Source organism: Platalea leucorodia, assembly GCF_965183815.1.
Source record: "Platalea leucorodia genome assembly, chromosome: 6".
NCBI classification, from domain to species: domain Eukaryota; kingdom Metazoa; phylum Chordata; class Aves; order Pelecaniformes; family Threskiornithidae; genus Platalea; species Platalea leucorodia.
In genome coordinates, this window is record NC_138828.1 from 34,002,001 (window position 1) to 34,020,853 (window position 18,853).

At 41.3% G+C, this 18,853-nt stretch overlaps 1 protein-coding gene across 1 annotated transcript in view; it reads right to left on the reverse strand.

Annotated features, from left to right (window-relative positions):
• Positions 1-2,863: 2,863 nt before the first annotated feature.
• Positions 2,864-18,853, reverse strand: part of LOC309592030 (melanopsin-like) — a gene marked incomplete at both ends in the record, with an annotated part of 34,879 nt that continues 18,889 nt past the window's right edge. Inside the window, 4 exons of the mRNA XM_082315054.1 lie at positions 2,864-3,253; positions 7,511-7,660; positions 11,818-11,992; positions 17,726-17,833. Coding sequence (XP_082171180.1) covers positions 2,864-3,253; positions 7,511-7,660; positions 11,818-11,992; positions 17,726-17,833 — 823 coding nt within the window. The remainder of the gene's footprint in view (positions 3,254-7,510; positions 7,661-11,817; positions 11,993-17,725; positions 17,834-18,853) is intronic.

The window sequence follows — 18,853 nt, forward strand, 5'->3', positions numbered from 1 at the left end:
CTGAGACACTTTATTAGTACCAGCACAAATGCAAGAGATCACTGGGAAGTCATCTTGTAGGCTAACAAGTAGAATGCAAAACTTTATCTGGATACAGAGGAGTTTGTTGGCTGTTACTTTAGGTCTTACTTTTTCATCCTGTTGGAAACTACGGCAATATTCTGCCTACAGTCTTACCAGTACAAGTCTGTCAACATCTGAGTGCAAAATCTGCTCCAGGGCATGTTTTTATATCTTGGAACACCAAATGCATTTTCTTTTTGTTATTTAGAGTAATTACAACAGTAAAAGTCAGGTATAAGACTTGGAAGGCTTACAAGAACACTTGCTTCCCAACATCTGGCTCAAGAAGAAAGGAGATACAGCAGCTGAGGATATTAAATGCAAGAGGAAGTAAGGTCACTGACTGCACGGTTGACGTGGGGAAAAAAAAACAAATCAGAGAGGACAGGTTCAGAAAAAAAATGAAAAGAATCAGAGGTGGCAGGACAGTTATGTTTAGCCTAGGATTAAGCCTCCCCCATTTTCCATGAATATTGTATTTAATTAACATTTGATTACTTATTGTGGCCAAAACCAGGCACTGGATGAAAGTCTGGCACCGAGGAGCTGCAGGTGAGCATGTCCCCATCCCAGTCCCTAACAGCTGCCCCAGGCTGCCTGCTCACTACACTAGTCCTCGAATGGAGGAATTGCCTTTGGAAATGCTGAGCTGATTGCAGACAACCTTGCTATGATGCCTGGCCCCAGTAGAAAACCCAACACCCAGTGGGCACAGCCTTCAGCAGCCCGACTACGGGTACCGCAGCATGGTGCTGCCCCAGCTGAGCCCTGGCTCGCAGAACCGTGCACCAGGGCTGCACGCAGACAACCACACACATGACATGGCTCCACCACCCTTTCCCCCCTTCTCCGCAGGGTAAGGAGGTATGTTGGCCTTGTTTCTGATGAAGGTCTCCAGATAGAAGAGTACCACTAATAATAGCTGCAGGAGGAGTGTTAGCATTGCAATAGGCAGCTTGTCTCAGCAATCACCTCTCTAAGTCACTAGAGGGTTTTTTTTTTCCTAAAAAGAGCAGAACCTATATCAAAAGAAAGTGTCTCAGTCCTCTCAAAGGTCTGCTATGCTGACACCCTGCAAAGCCTTGGGTCTGCAAATTTGGAGGCATTCTTCTCCCTCTTATGCTGCTTTGGGTTTTAGTTTGTTCTTCAGTGGTGTTCCTGTCTAGCTAGTTGCAAACAAGATTTGTGTTATCTTCTTCTGTAATAAAAAAGTAATTAAAAAAAATACTTCTACATTTTCCATCTTTCCATTTGTTTTTTGCGTCAGGAGAAAAGGAAAAGAGAAATTACTTCTTGAGACCAGTCAGTGCATACACAAAACTTGGAAATGCTTTAAGTGGTCTCTGCACAATCTAGGATACAGTCAAGGGAATAAACCGAGACTATGAACATAAACTCTCACTCTCTTATTGGATGTCTGGATGCTACTAGACTCGCTGGACATATTTGCACTGTAATATCCAGAGAAGCGCCTTCTTTCTACTAAGATATACTGATACTATGTGGAGAACAATATAGTTCAACTTGTTGTCTATATTTGAAAGTCAGAGACTGAAATGGAGGATGTGGAGAACATCTTACAAGAAGGGAAAATGAGTAATGAAAGGAAGAAGGCATTTAGGAATAAAACGCTAGGAGGGTCTTGTAAGCCTGAGTCATAGTGTGAAGCACAGATAAAATAAACACAATCAGTAACCACAGATAACGATGTGACTGCAGATCCTGTAGCAAACACCACAGTACTATGGAGTTTTCTCCCCGAGATGATGTTTCACCCACTCTGAAGGCCTCTGGTAAGTGACCTGTAGGAGAAGACACCCACTGGGTCATTTTAGAGGAGAAGGGGAGAAGGGGAGAAGGGGAGAAGGGGAGAAGGGGAGAAGGGGAGAAGGGGAGAAGGGGAGAAGGGGAGAAGAATCTCCTCTGAAGAGACAAGTGATATATAGCAGCCAAGGCTTTATTTTTACCAATGACTTGTCAAGCCAGCTGTGAACATTCACCCTTTTAATCACAGACTCATTAGGATCCATACATATTTAATCAAGACTGTAACTCTGAAGGTGCTGTAAATGCTTCTACAGGTAGTAGTGTATGTTTCAGCATATAGCATCTTGCATTTTGACATTCCGGTGATTGTGCTAATGCCGAGGTAAAATCCAGACTTCTAGCACTAAACTTTAAAAGCAAGCAGTCACTTCCCAGTTACACCATCAGTCTGTTTATTTATGTTTAGCAAGCAGCTTATTTAAAAAACAAAACAAAACAAAAAACCCCCCAAAACCAAACAAATACAACACTGAAAATAATTTGATTAAAAGCTAGTTCAGATCATCTAGCCATCTGTGTTACGGCTGGGGCTGGTGGTGGAAGTTGTGGTCTCGTGGCACTTCCCATCACCATCCAGAAGAGAGCTACCAAAACAGGAACGCTGTTTCATGCATTGGTAGCAGAAACGTTCAGCAGCTGCCCCAGCTCTCGCTCAGTCATTTTTCCTTCTGCTGGCACCTCCATCTGTGGTTACAAATCAGGGCCCCACGAAGCAGGCGGCCGACTCGACCAATGCCACTCGATCATGCTGCCAGATCTTCCACTGCTCATTTCCTGCAGCACAATCTGAAAGAAAGCCTGTTTCCATGCCTGAGCTGGTCTGGACAAAGATAAATCTGAAGGCTGCCTAGTTACTACTGTATAAACATACAAAAAGTCTGATGATCTAACCTACAAGGCTTCAGTTATTTGGTATAATTAAGTGGAGAAGATGCCAAGAAAATAATTACCGGAAAGTTTTATTCTGACAAACTTATGATAGAAATTTCTCAACAGCTTCAAGGAACTCCGTGGACGAGCTAAGCCCTTCCAAGTCCAGCAGATTGCCCTTTTTGTCATGAAAGTGGAATAATTCAGTATCTTCCTCTTCCAGTTCCTCTCGAAATAGGTTGGTCTCTGAGGTAGGAATGATGATGATGCGAGGGACTGTATTGCTAATGATAGAGCCCAGGACTCCGTTAACTTGACTTTCTTGAGTTGCCATCTGTGAAGGGTCTGAGCCTCCTCCTCTGGTGACACTGCTGCTATTCAAACCAACAGGCAGAGAAGCTGCTCTTAGGGAGCTGGTCACAAGTGTGGCAGGGGGACTGTGTAGGATTGACGGCCCAAGCACCTTCTCCAGACAGCTGGAGGAGAGTGAAACCTAGAGCAGAGACATAAGTTTTAGTGTTGCCATCCAGCATATGACTATGGAAACCAGTAGTTGAAATTCATTACCACTAGTTGCTATTTGAGTCACCAGTCATAATTTCTAAACACTTGAATCATTGACTAGAGAGAGGGAAAATCATGATGTGTTAACATCTACAGCTTGGAAAGCAGGATGTTAAATGAAGCGAAAGACATGCTCAAATATCAGCAGAGACCAAAGTGAACAAAAAAGAAGAAAAGAAAAGCCCATTCCTATATCTGACTTATTTTATGTTTTTTTAAAAAAAAAAAAAGTCTTCATTTTTAACACATCTCAAGGTACTGGATAATTGTACTTCTCTCTCTCTCGTGGAAGTGATCTCAGATGTGACTCAAGCACACTGTATTCTTTATTTGCCTGAAGTTTCATCATCCTTGTGACAATCTCTATCATGATGTCCCCAGATGGCTCCTGTTACTGCCTTGGGCGAGTCGGTGGCTTTGCATTCATACGTTGGGCAGTACTTCCACCAACAAAGAAGAGAAAAACAGTGACTGTGATTTTGCTTTGCTAACCATTTCCCATCTGCCTGTGTTGAGAGAACTCTAATTTCTAACTTGGCCCTGATGGCAACTCCCCTGTGACCTTTCCATAACTCTTCATGCACAGTATGCAAAACCAGAGTAAACTAAGTAAGCTTTGAAAGTGTTAGTTAATATTTAAATACACTGGCAACAGAAGGCATGAGAGATCAATTTTGGCTTGCTTTAGAAAATGACAGTTAGTCCCTCCTTCCTGGGGGAAATCAACATTTGAAGTAAAATGCAGTTTTTACTTCATTATTATGTGCATTCCCATGAAGCCTAATGGAATTCAGAGTATGACTAAGCCTTACTCAAATTGTTATAAAGCATCTTTCAGAGTTACAATTCTATTTATTTCTCTTAATATGATTGTGAAGTGTATTAATTAGCTACACTGAGTCTCTCCATAGCTTGAGCTTGCCATAATTGTTTTGTAAATTTTTTCCTCTATTGCAAATATTCCTGTTCCAGTCAAACTTCATTAATGCAACTTTAGTCTTCTTGAAGCATGCAGGCATGTAATCCCCATGAATTCATAAAGGTTTGGTGCTGAAACATCTTTTAAAAACATTAGATCGGTTTCTAGCATGATTACAGCCCAAGCAGGGGTTGTAATCTTGGCCCCCTTTGTCTCCACCTGGTCCATGTCCTGTGATAGTCTTTATACTGACAAACTAAACAGTTCCTTAAATCAAAAAGAGAAGGGTTTTTTGAGGGTTTTTTTTTGGTTTATTTTGGTTTTGTTGTTTTTTTGTGGTTTGGTTTTTTGTTTTGTTTTGTTTTTTAAGATTTAGGGGTCATCTCCTCACTCAGTCTTAGCAAGTAGTTTGGCAGAATATGTTATTGCATAGCATAAGTCTAGTCCAATTTTACAGACAGAAAACTAAACACATTTGTTTTTCACACAAGAATTTTTGGTTTCTCTCTGCCCCTCTCCCCATCTCTCTGTTAGTCTCGGTTTAAAATTAGACACTGGTATATAGTGCAGCATAATGTAATTCTACTCCACAAGTAGGAATCATTTACCAATCCCTGTCAATAGTAATTTCTCCAGCCACTATACCTACCCAAGGGGAGAGAAGCACAATGTGCTAAAAAAAAGTGGGTTAAATCAACCTGACAGAGAAAAAAAGTCTGTTCTTCCAAATCAACAATAACAATAGAATGAAAAAAAAAACCCCAAAACGTAAAACCACTCCTCCCTGCTTCAAGTGCGGTTTTCACCATAGCAGAAGGACAGGTTTCTTTTGGATATGGCTTAGTGGGCAGGACACCACTTCCAAGTTTTTTTTAAGAGTTTTCACACCGGGAAATTCCCTTGACACAAAACCTGGATGCACAGAACACACTTGGCAACTCTCCTTTGAAATCAAGTATCCAAACCTATCTTATCCTCATAATACATGCCTGCATTTTAATGCTTCCAAAAAGACCTCTTCACTGCCACGCCAGGTTTCCAGGTGTCAGTCTATATCAAGTCTGTTACCATCCTAACTAATAAGTCATGGGGCTGGATCACATCTCTGCAGCAGCACAGAGAACAGTCCCGTGCGGTTTTATGCTCTGGAGAGCACCAAGCCCAGGACACTGCTTGGTTTTTTTTACTTTCACTTGAGGGATGACTTTTCTTTTTTGACAACCCATCTGCACTTGTGCATTAAGGAGATGTGATCTCAGTCAGTGAAAGAATTTAGAGGTACATAAATTTTTTAGATGTTGTTGAGATGGTCTTCTTAAAGAAAGTGAAGGAAGTGTAAAATTCTTTTCCTAAAAAAACCCCAAAACAATCATATTTTGTTAAATCAAAAAGTTAGGTGACCCTTCGCCAGATTCACACTTGTATTTCCATAAATGAGCATTTTTAGAAGTGCCGTAACTGGAATTCAGTCATAGACAATCCAGTAATGTTATTAAAACCTTAAAATAAATATTTGAAAATGCAGTGGGGTTTCTTTAGGGTTGGTTGGGGGTTTTTTAAGGATAAAGGGGTGGCCTTATAGTGAAACACTCTAATTGAGCTTTACAAATAAATACTTATTCTGATAGAATGAATATTCATGCATTTAGCTAACACACAAAGGAGCTTCACACCACACAGGAATCTTTGCTGAAAATACTGAGAAAAACAAATGAGGTTTTGAACATTCAAAGTAAATAAACTCCACACATCTCAGTGAACACCACTGAAAGCCTCAGCATGAAGGTGCTCTGTTTAAAGATTACTTATCAAAATAATCCAACAGATGTCTTTCAAAGACTAAGTATAGTCTCTGAGCCTTTTTGTGGGCTACACAGTTACTAAATTGCAGAATACAGAGATATTTATTTTACTACTGAACACTTTGATGCAACCACCTCACGTTTATTTTTCTTCTACGTCCTTGTGAGACTGAAAGTCAGTGGTTCTCCAGCACCTGGAGACAATCTCTTGTCTTTGCCACTTGCCTACAACCTTGGACACACTGGGCTACTGATGGAAGGCAGCGAAGGTGGGTAGTAGATTTGAGCCCGTGTTGCCTGCCACCACATTTGAAGCCATTGGTTTTCCATCAATACTATTCACAACAGTTACAGGAAAAGACCAATGTTTCTCAGGACTTCATCTTAAGGAGACACATGAAAGAAGACAGGGCAGATGCATGCAGGAACTGGGTCATCGGATGGCTGGGAATTTCCAGAACAGCTCTTGCTTTAAACTACGCTGTCTCTAGTCAATTAGCCTCAGAGCTGGAAGGGAGCACAGGGGACAGAAGCAGATGCTGTAGCTGCCCAAGGTGCGGGTGTTTGGTTATACACACTAGAGTAACACCATGAAAGGGTGCCTCCACCAAAAAGTGGGTGCTACTCAGTCCAGCCACAGGCAGGGGATTGTAAGTCCTTTCCTTTTTTGAAAATGCAGCACCGATATATGCTTGACATTGTGCAACCTGTACAAATACTTGTTTTGAAACTGGTGATACAGTTCTGGCAGAAGCTGACTCATGGGTGACCTACTGCTCCCACCCTCAGCAGTTCCTCAGGGAATGGGGTGCTCCTCAACCGCATGACACCAAACCTCAGCAGTTTGGGCAATGAGTGTGATGCATCCACAGAAGATGCACTGAGTACTCACCATCTCCTCTTTCAGTGAGGGAAGGGTGGCAGCTGCCAGACTCTCCCACCCTTAGGGAGAAACGAGAGTTTCTTTCTTGTCTTCCCCCTCAACAAAAATAAAACATTTTAATGTACACTGAAAAGAGGAAAAAGGGTGGCTTGTATCATGTCAAACTCTGTTTTGCAGCCCTGACTTTGTAATAAAAGAAGGCTGCCACAATGTAGATATGAGGGCCAGGATGGGAGGAACCAGAGCTGGGGTAGATAAACATGCAAAGAGGCAACGAAGTCAACTTCTTACATTTGATGCTACTGACTGTGCTTTAATGCAGCTTTAGAACTATGAGCTGATGCTGGCTTTCCAAAAACAGGCAACATATCAGTGAACAAGTTAATAAGGCATTATTGACATTCTTATTAGTCACAAAAAAAGAAATAACAGCAAGGCTGAAGAAGACATTGGAATCAGGATAAATAAAGCCTACAGATGAAAGAGATTGGTATAGAAGTTGAATTATTATTCCAGAGATGACATACTGTAGCAAAACTGACAGTAAAATGGAGAGTCCCGAGCAGAGACCTTTTTCCTTACCTTTTCTGCAGTTGCTGCATCGCAGCTGCAGGTCTTTGGGAGCAGGTCTCTCTTCTCCTGTCTCACACTTGTTGAGAAAGAATGACTTCGGCGAGGCTGCAGTTTCTTATGAGCTGGCTCTACAGGGTCAAGCTCTACATCGCTCCAGGTCTAATCACAAATGATGAAGGATTTCATACAGTTACATCCTTTCTAAAGTTCTAAAAGTTCTCAAACTCTAGCAGAAACCATGCACACATACAGAAAACTAAAGCTGTTCTAACACAGCTCTCACACTCAAAACTCCCTTAGGGAGAAGCTTGATTTTTAATCTCGTCACTTACCCTGGACTATTTTTCTGAACCAAAGAAATCTTTGAAATAATAAAAAATTATTTAATCTCTTTCCACCAGGATGTTTTTCACCCTTTTTTATCTCATTGGTTGTGCAATGCTTATAGCTGCAGAGCACTTGGAGCCTAAAGGTGGAAGCAAATACGACCAATCTGTTTAATACGGCTTATGGCAGTCTGTGTGACCATCAGCTACTACAAAACTGTGGACACGCACAGGTCCAAGACCACATTTGTATACATCCCAGCTGGATACCCAGCACACCCAGGGCTTCTCGAGCCTCATGAGCTTTCTGCTTCTCTGAACCATCATCAGTGGATGGGAGGCAACGGGTGGGCTCTGCACTAATTTTCCAATAGCGTGCCAGTAATGGAGCACAATCATGACATTGCAACCATGCCATTCCATTTACAGGCTTGGGCAGAGGCCATCCATCATCCCTAACTCTGTGGTGACTTTTTGATTGAGTATCAATGATGAGATCATTCCACTATTTTCCACACCAGCTTTTAGATATGGATAGATAGATAGATAGATAGATAGGGCTCCATACAAGTGGGAAGCTAGTGCATAATTCCACTGCATCACCTTGCTCATACATCTATGTATTGCCACCCGTTTAGCTCTCCTCCCTTGTAGAATCAAACTGTAAATACGACTTTATGTGACTCACAAATATGTTGTCTCCCTACACTAACATGTACATAACACACAGAGGAAAGTGTTGGTGGCAACAGCTGCATCTTTTACAGTGTTGCTGGTGTCATTCCTGCCCATCAATACTATCCAAAATTTCACTCGGTGCTGCTGTCATGCGAGAGTTGTTGAGCTTAGCTTTTATTTCAGCAGCTGCTGTTTCAGCTAAAATCTGTACAGCTGCACTGAGCTGTCAGTTGCCCCAAGAACAATTACCTTTGGCTATGTCAACTTGGCACAACACGGTGCTGCGCAAAGCTAGCAGCAGGTGTATTATTTGAGGCTCCTAAGCCAAAGTTGTGCCAAAGGCTGAAGTCTCTTAGCCACATTATCCCGTCTCTTTAAACAGCAACCCCAACCAAACACAATAACCTGCTAACCCCAATGAACCAAAACCAAGTAGTGGCCAACAGCAAAGAAGCTTCTTGGATCAGGATGGGTGATTCAGCAGAAATTACCTAATTTGACATCAAACAAAGGATTAATGGGGATAGAATTTAGGAATAAACTTTAGGTCAAGGAAAATTAAAAGGTAAAAGGAGCAAAAAAGGTTAGAAATAAGTAAATGAGGAGCCTCCCTGTTTTAAATTATGTCAATGTATTTCCATGTCGCTACACATGCTATGTACAACCAGTGAATGAAGCACAAGTGTAAGCAGACAAGTAGTTCCCATGATTTCAAGGGGGATACAGATATGTGTGGGTGCTCTGTTTTCTCAAGCTGTTAAGCAATCCCAAACAAAATATACTCTTTTTATGATAGGATATTGCCATGTTGCATATACTAACCTCACATTGCAAGGATAATCTGGGTATTTTACAGTTTGTGAAATCATCACAGTTGATACTCTTGTGCATCATTGTGTAATCAGTGGTCTGTGAATGGAATTCAGCAGGATAGATTATCTCATTTTCATTTACATTGCAACAGAAATATTTATGCATTTATTTACATGCTTGAGAGCCAAGACAAACACTAAATTTCATAGCTCATATGAAGTGAGTGACTCTTTTTTTTTTTTCCTCTATCTCATTAAGGTCTTTTTGCCATAATATAGCAGCAAGCAGATAAACACGAAAGTGCTCCCCAAGCCCTGAAGACTATGAGAGCCTAGGCAAGCAAATTTGGGGATCCTCGTGCTGTGCGGTGTGGACTCCACAAGAGTCCCATCACACACTTCAAATTCACTTGGGCCCAAATCTGAACAACAGTACGCTAAAAAAGGTTTTGCCCAGGCTAAGAGAGGCCTTTCACTCTTCTGTTTATTGTTTTAATTTAAAAGAAATTTTATGGTAGCCATATTTTATGAAACACTATAGAAAAAGCTTGCCACTTCTAGACCATGTCTCTCCTGAGAAGTAGCTTGTCCATTGTATGGTATTTAAACACCTGCTAATTTTGAATGACAAAACACGTCCCATTTAAGTGATTTCATGATCTTTAATTATCATCAGTATTACTTGTCTGTAATACAGTAACCTGTAGGCTGTTTAGTGCTAGCCAGGAATGCTGCTGGGATACGTGATATACAGTCACAAAGTGGGAGAGGATCCTTGTCCCCAAACAGTTCACAACTTCAGAAGCTATACGGCTGAGGCTACCCAGTAACGTGCAATTAGTAATTTTAACTGGAACTCTACCTGATGCAGCTGTATGGTTAATGTGCAAAAGACGCAGCAGCATGGACTGCGAAGTAACCTGTCTTTTGTAATGGGACAGATTTTGTTTCATTAGGGCTCAGGCAGTGAGCCTTCCCCTCAGGCACATAGTGGGTTTTTTGTTCTATTTTTTGATTTCACAGCCAGAAGGCCTGAATTTCTTGTCAGCACCCTGGGACTGGGATTGGCTGGGACTGCTTGGTTTCCCAGTGAACAGTGCATTTTTTGCTCAGGTGTGTTTGCTTTATTGTCTGTATGCCATGAAGGAGTTCAGAAATCTCCCTGGTGCTGTTACCTGAAAGGAACAACTTTCTTTCTCAGGCAGAAAATTCAATACAAAATTATCTTGTTCGAGAATGGTACACTATTCATGCTGGTTTTTCTGGTGGTCCTAGGTTCATTTCCAAATCAAGGACCGCAGCCTTCCCAAAAATACTCAATGTAGTTTTACTATTTCACTGAAAAGTAGCTCCACGGCTTGACTCTCAGCAACTGCACCCTGAAAGCAGCAGCCTGCGGGTTACAGCATGGAAATAGCTGAGCCCCATCCTTGCCCAGACCACTGCCACCTGGCTCAAGGGGAGAGCCAAGAGTCTGTCACTCAGCCCGTCATGGTGATTTATACCTTCATGAAAGGTTACTGACTGTAGCTGTCACTCTGGGAGGCGTCTTATGCCCAAGATGAGCGCAGAGCAGCGCAGGTCTCTGGGAGCGCCAGCACCAGCCCAGCCCCTGCTGCGACTGCCATCCCTCCCAGAAGCTGCCTTCCCAGCACCGCTGCGGGCAAGACCGGCTTCTTGTGACTTACAGAGTCAGGCAGGCAAGGTCATGCTGAGAGGGGCTGTGAAGAATCCCAAAGGATGTTTTTATTTCTAAAACTCCCTCAACCCAACTGCTATGAGATCTGGTTTCTGTTTAATTCTGCTTGGTTGGGAAGGAGAGAAAGGGCTCACTCTGCCTTTTTCCCCACTAACGCAACCCAATCCGACAGCTTATACATCCTGAGTTTCTAACCTGTGACTGTTCCGTAGGAAAAGCCTCCATGCTATAGGCAGCTGCTTCTTCACGCTATACTTCAGCCAGACCACCAGCCTTACTGAGACTTGGGGTATGCTGCTTACAAAACACCCCACCTAGCTCCAGGTGCAGGAATCTTCCACTCCTCAAAGTTAAAATCCAGGGAAACAAATTAAAAAGTCTCCTGTCTACAGAAAATGGGCTTCCTTTAAAACAATAAAACAGCTATTGGATAGATTACAAAACTTTGGATGGAGATGGTTTTCCTGTCCTCCAGCCCCACCAGACACTGAACTATGTCGCAAAGGTGACATGGGAGTGCCTGAAAATGGCTCTTTTTAATTCACATTAAAAACTTAACCCAAACATCCATGGTCCTGGTAAGCATCTGAGTCATGCAGATATGCTTTTTCTGATCAAAAATCATCATGCACGAACTCCCAGAAAGGCTTTGCAGAAATGACCTCATATGACCCAAAAAATTTAGCTACCCCCCTTCTTTTCCATTCTCTAATTTTGAATATGTATTTATAGAGTCACTAATTTTGGGAGTTGGAGAAACATTATACTCACTTTCCTTCACGGAAACAATAAAAGACTTACAGCTTCTCCAGTGGAAACTGATGAAACACAAATGCTCTTGGTCCTGCCAGCAAGAGACTGATGGCTGGAGAGAGACGTCCTGAACGATGATTCATTTATGGAGCCTCTCAGGAGGTCATTCTTCGATATTCGTATTAGGAACCTCAAGCAGGGAACAGCATTGTGGATGGTTTTTCTGAAGAAAAATGGGAGAAGAAAAAAACCACAAATGGCACATTGACGATGCAGCTTTGAAAATCATGTGGTGAAAATACCGTCTTTTTCCATAACGTCAGCACGGCTTCTGTTTTGATTGAGGAGGTCTGAAAGACTACGTGGAAACAGCATGGTATATCTAGTGGAAACTACTCAACAGGCTGAAAGGAAAATAGCAGGTGGCTTCTGGGCCTTGAATCAAAACATACATGGAAGAGCTGTATGGATAAGTAGTAAGAATTGACAATATCTTGAAGAGCATGATTACTTCTGATTTAATGAAAAGGTTAACCCAGAAAACCTTTGGTTAGCTGGTATGAGGGTCTTCTCTGTGCAAAGGCACAGGATGAGTAGAAAAAAGGATGGCGGAGAGGGCCAGAAGAATCAGATATTGTTTATTTGTATTGCGGGAGCTCCTGTAAACTCCTATCAGGAATTAACTCTCTGTACAAACACAGAGAAGGATGATCTAGTCCCCAAAGAACTTAAAACCTGCCTAACTCATTAAATAATAATCTCAGTAATGGTTGTATGAGTCTATTCGTCCTGGCCTCGACCCGGCATGGAGCAGAAGAGCCCAAGAGCATCCCCTGCACGATGCCAGCTGGCCTTGGTCCTCGCTGCCGCTGAGGACTGGCAGGGTGATGCATTTGGTATAATACCTCCCCATCCGTTATTTCAGCCCAACAGATGACGCTAATACTGGCACAAAGCTAAATGAATAAGTCAAGATGCAAGACAGCAACAAAGTGTACGGAAAACAACTGATATGCAGGACTGATGGTTCAATGGAGAATGTTAGTATATTAACTTTCCGCTGAGATGCAAGTCAAGTGGATGTATATTGTAAAATCTTTGCTTCCGTAGTTACCAGGTTTGTTGAATAACTAGTACATTTTAAATCATAATTTTTCTTCTCAGAAAAGATCACACATGTTAAAGTCTCAGAGACCTGATTCTAGGATCACAAGATGAGGTCACTAGTTTGTCAATCCAAAAAAAAAGAAAAAGAAAAAAAAAAAAAAGAAAAAGAAACCCACCACCACCAAACCCCAATATTTGGCATCATCACCACTCTCAGTATACCAGACTTCTGCATGTCTTTCCTCTCTAGCTTCAAAGGCAACTGAACAAGCAGCCTACAGCGGAGACGAGGACTGAAGAAAGCTTTCTGCCCGCACCATCATTCCTGATTCTGCCGAGATGCCTGCCGATGAGCTGGCAGAGCCCCACTGAGCTGCTTGGGGGTTCAGGAGGTTGCCCACATGGTGCTGGATAAAAAAAAAAAAAAAGAGCCAATATTGTGCAGAAAAGAAAAAGTTTTGAGAATCAGCAAGGGTTTATAGGACACAAGAAAATGTCAAGCTGCCATAAGTTAATTTTCAAGTTGAAGACCTAAGGCGGATGCTGAAAAAGCAGCTGCCAGCTTTTTTCCCCAGCTGAGAAGCTGAAACACTTCCCTCAGACATAGCCGTAGCTTTTGATGTCTGTCATAGACTACCTAGGGCTGTAAACTATTCAATAACTTCAAGTTGGTGTAAAACGTACCATCCTGTTTGTTAAGTGGGATTTCATGCAGAGACCTCCTCACGCTGGAGGTTCAGGAAATGTATGTCCGATGGTGAAATTTCAAGGACAACATAAGAACATTTTTGATGTCTTGAGGGACCAGAGTTTCAATTTTACTAATATTCGGGAGGACTGTTGAGGGACATTTTGTGGGCTGAGATGAAAGTATGGATTTCGAAGGGAGTTTTAATACTGTACATGTGAAATACAAAATAGGTATAAACCTTGATGATATTTTTATAATCCTCTAAAATAAAAGAGTCACTCAAAGTCAAATATGTAGTAATTGCAAACAACTTCTTGAGAAAATATTGCAAACCAAAATCATTCACGATTATTCAGTTATTTATGATGGAGTAGTTTTGAACAAACCATTTTCGTAAAATTGTGCTTCACTTGGGAGCAACTTGGAAACATGGAGATGTAGAATTTCTCCATTTGCTATAAACGAATGATTATAAAACCTAAAACTTCCAAAATGTAAGGAAGTTTCTGCAATAACTCTGACAACAGCCAAGCGATGCTCTCCACAGCTCATGTACAGGTTGTTAAAGGAGTGAAAATGTTTCTTCCCACACAGAACAGCATTTCATGAATTAAGACTTTGCATGCATTTCTTTACTTACTTGCATTTGTTACTTCCAGTGAGAACTATCAGGGAGAGAAGTGTTTTTCTCCTTCATACTGGTGGGGAGTGGGTGGGCAGGGGGGTATATAACAATTAAGCGCTCAGACCAGTTCTTAAAAGCCAAATGCTAGCACAAAGTTCACTATTACATTTTCAGTTACATTCATTGTAATGTACTTTTTTTCACTGCTTAAGGTAAGGAAACCCCACAAAAAGACTTGTTTGATTTGTTGGAGTGTTAAGATGCAGAAAAAACAATTTTCTGTGCAAAAAGCAACTTGCTTTGGTAGCGTTACATCACCACTTTGAGCCGCATCTGAACTCTTTAGATCCTGGTTTCTAGGTGCCTCTTTCTAGAAAGGTTTGGAAAAGAACTTAGATTTAACCCAGTTCAGTAGTTCCGATACAAAATGGCAATCCACCCCCCCTCAAACCCTTAAGTGTTAGGCCTGAACAGACTGCCCCATTTATCTGTCATTGGATAAATTACTCTCAAGGCAAAATGTGAATTATTAGAAGATACGGAAATTATCCAGAAACTCTGATCTTTACATATGTATTCATTATTTGCCTTTCAAGCAAAATTGGTCCTGCCAACATATTTTCACCAGCTGACATGTTGGTGTACTGTAGCTGCTTTTTCAGTTTTAAAACTGCATGCTTGATTCATCACAAGGGACCCAGCATTACTTCTTTTCCTGAATGGATGACTACCCAGTCTACAAAATGTCTTCAAAACAACTGCATAAACACTTCTCTTGTTGATATGTCTAGAAAGACAAATTAAGAAGCAGGACCCCCCCCCCACACACATTTTAAGAGTGTCTGAAATCCTGTTGTGGACTCCAGCCATTTTCTTAATACAGTCTTACTTGGAAAATCCAATGCTGGTAGGAAAAACACTAATTGAAGCAGTTCACTATATAGTACCTGCTTTGAAAACACTCTCTTGACCTTGCAAAAATAATATAAGGAATCACTGCACACAATAGCTTTGGGTCAGAAAAAAAATACCAGGTTCATAATCTGTCAGCCAGCCATGCAAATCTTATCATTGAACTTCTGCAAGCCATCGGAGAGTAGTCGTTCTCTTATTATAAACTAAAATCCTTTACAACCTGCAAAACCAAAGACGGAGTCAGGTTTTGGAGGATGCAAAACGGTGTTAGTTACAATCGCAGACATTTTCAAACAAAATACATGTTTTCACCATTTCTGGGTATATTTTCACCAGCCTTCTGAGAAGCTTTAACTGTTCTTATGAACACATCTTCATTCATCAGCCATTCAGAACAATGAACTCTCTTTCCAGCTCCCAAATCCTAGTTTTCAGGCAATGTAACCTAGCAGCTTTTCCTCTTCATAGGAGATACAAACCTCATACCAACGACTAACCCTGCCATCTAGTGGCATTTATACATTTATCACATTTATCACCACAGCATCCCCGTGTTTCATTGAACTTTTGACACAGCATCCCTTTGTGGTTGATACACTTTGAAAGACTTGCAGGAAAATCTAGAGATATGCTGAATAACAGTTCTGTTACAAGAATTCCTCCTTTTATATAATAAAGTATTTTTCACTGCCAGTGTTTCAAAACCACATTACGTACAGCTACAGGAGGAAATTGCAAGCTCTGCGCTTATCTTCTGTGTGAGGTATGGCTTCTTCTGTGTACACTGTTGAGAGTCGTAAAGGTGAAAAAAATATTTAGGAGCTCATCTGATGCTGGAGAACAAACCCCCCAAACCTTACTTTTACTGGACTTTTGGAAACCAAGTATTTTGGAAGTTTTAACAGAAGTGACTGACTTTGCCAGTACTTGCACACATTTCTCATTTGAAGCTGGGAGGACATTTCTAAATAAAATGATGACTTCAAAAAAGAAGTTTTAGCTTGCATAGCATCTGGGAAGTGCAGGGTAAGTTTGAAACCATTGAGCAGAACACCATGCCAGCTTATTCCCTTGCAAAAGTACTTTGTAACGCCTTTTAGGACCACACAACTGAAGCTACAATCATTTTTGATGTGTCCGTACTATGTACGCCTCCAAGTCCTAGCTATCTCAAAGAGCAGATGACCCTTCTGAAATGCAAGGTGGTTCCTTCTCATGCTTTCCCAAAACGTTGGGGAAGGCTGAGCTGGTCTCTGGAGACCAGTTGGGGTACTCTAAAGAAGTTCTTAAAGGAGATTATAATGGAACTTCTTCGGCGAAGGGAAAGGTTTCTGATTCTTTGGAGGAGTGTCTTTTATGGTATATTAAATTATCATGCTAGTCACCTAATCTTGTAGGTTTCACATCAGAGCAACAGTATGGAAAACTTTTTTTACAATGCATTGTTACATTTCTAATCAGGGAATTGAGAAGGAAATAAAAAGGCAAGAAAAGTTGGCTATCCATGCAGCTCATTGAGACTAGATAGTATTTGAGGATTTGTTAGTGAAATTGTGCTGGTTAGCACAGTTTTCTGTTTTAAAGTGTACAGTAATTGATATCTGTAATAATAAACAGAATGAAAATGTAGAATAATTTGCTTATGAAGGCATAGGTTCAGAAATATTCCACATCTGCAAAAAAACATTGAAGTGTTTCAGAAAAGTGATCAACATCACATTTGGTCCAGTGAACCACATCAGTATAGTGTAAAACTTTTTTTTTGAGTCAATGCTAATATTTTTGAAAAAGGTAAGTGCAAAAGCTTTTACCTGAGACCACTAAATAAAACAAATATGAAAACTGAGCCTTCAGAAGAGACTTCTTTCCATGAAGTAGAGTATTTCAGAAATGTCTGCTTTGTTTTTTGAAGGCAAATACTTGTCAACCAAAGTTAGCAAGCCTGCTAATAAAAAAAGCAGTATTTTCAGTATATTTGGAAATATTTCTCATTTGCAAGGAGCTCTGTCTGGATTACTGGCTTCCTACAGCTCTCACTTTGCACAGAACTTCTATGTAAATGCTGTTTGCTTCTTACAGAGCTTCTCCCAAAGACCCGCAACTTGTTTACATTAGTACTGATGTTGGTGTAAAGACAGTAACTTAAGTGCTTCAGGAAGCCAAACCTGGAACATATGCATATATAGCTTCTTAAATTGGTAATGATGTGATTTTTGAGCCTCACTGGTTGGGACCTATTATCTGGAGAGTGCTCTTTAGCAGCCATCCCTGATATGGCAGAAGATGACCCTGAGCATCACCTCCTCCTCCTGTCAGTCACAGCATTGTGCAGCTCCACAGGACAGAGCAGGGTTGTGACAGGGAAGTAAGGTGAAGAGAGGGACTGTTCCCCTCTGTTGGCCACCCCTGAGGCCACGTCTGGAGCTCCACATGCAGTTTGGGCTGCCCTGTACCAGGTGGATGCGGTGCAGGGTCTGACCATGCAGATCCCATCATGGGGTGGTCAGGGTGGGAGTGCTCATTGCATAGGGTGAGGCTGAAGGAACAGATGTAGTTTGTTCATTGTAAAAAACACATTTGCATGTACAGTTATACACATACCTATACATTTACTGTACCTGTATCTTGGGTGAATTATTGCATATATGATGGGGTTGTAGATTGCAGAAGCTTTGGCAATAACTGCTGGCACAGATTTGGCATACGGTGTTAGGGTGTTGCCTCGACTAAAACAAAGCAAAAACATTACACACACAGCTATGCCATGGATTAATACTAAGTCACTAAAACGTATTATTCTTTTTGACTGTGTTTGTGCTGTGATCTCTTGATAAGAAATACCCCTGAAACATTAATTCATTCAAATGCATTCTTTGCTCAGATGAAAGGTTTGCATTTCACTGTGTATACTTGGTTTCATTCATTCAGAGAAGATGAAAGACATGCAGGTAATTAGTTATCTATTTGAGGATGACCAGGAACACAAAGAATTACCTTCCCTGTTTCTACACTAGGCAAAAAAAAAAACCAAAACAAAACCCCAAACAACCCCACTGTGACCATCTGGGAAAAGGGAATGGTGATGAAAAAGAAATAAGAATCAAACCTAAAAATCTTTCCGCAGCAACATCCATGCTGCATAGTAGTGGATGTCAATGACTCTGTTGCAAACACTGCAGAAGGAAGAGAGGACTAGAAGTGGTTTGAAACCAATATTCTCCTCTTGACTTTAAGCTCCCACAGTCAGTCATGTGTGATCAATGTCAGTGCAGGATAATCACAATCAATATCATAGAATCACAGAATGGTTTGGGTCAGAAGGGACCTTTAAAGATCATCTAGTCCACTCCACCTGCCATGGGCAGAGACATCTTTCAATAGATGAGGTTGCTCAAAGACCTGTCCAACCTGACCTTGACATGAAGAACACGCACTGACAAGACAACAGGTCCCTTTGGAGCAGAGAGCGGTTTTAGGAAGATGGGAGCTCAGGGGTGAAGATCTGGGAATTTAACCTCTTTTCTGCTCTCTGTCAGAGGCAGCAGTATATGGTGGAAACCTCTTGAGAAAACAGGTATTAGGAGAGAAAAGAGGTAACTCCTCCAGTTCATTCAAAGTATCATGGAGGAGAGGAAACAATGTGTACCAAAAATGTACATAAAAAGTCTTGATAGTTTTAAAATACATAGACAACCCCTTTCCTGGCTTTATCCACAAGGATATAGTGAAGAAAGCGATATCACCTC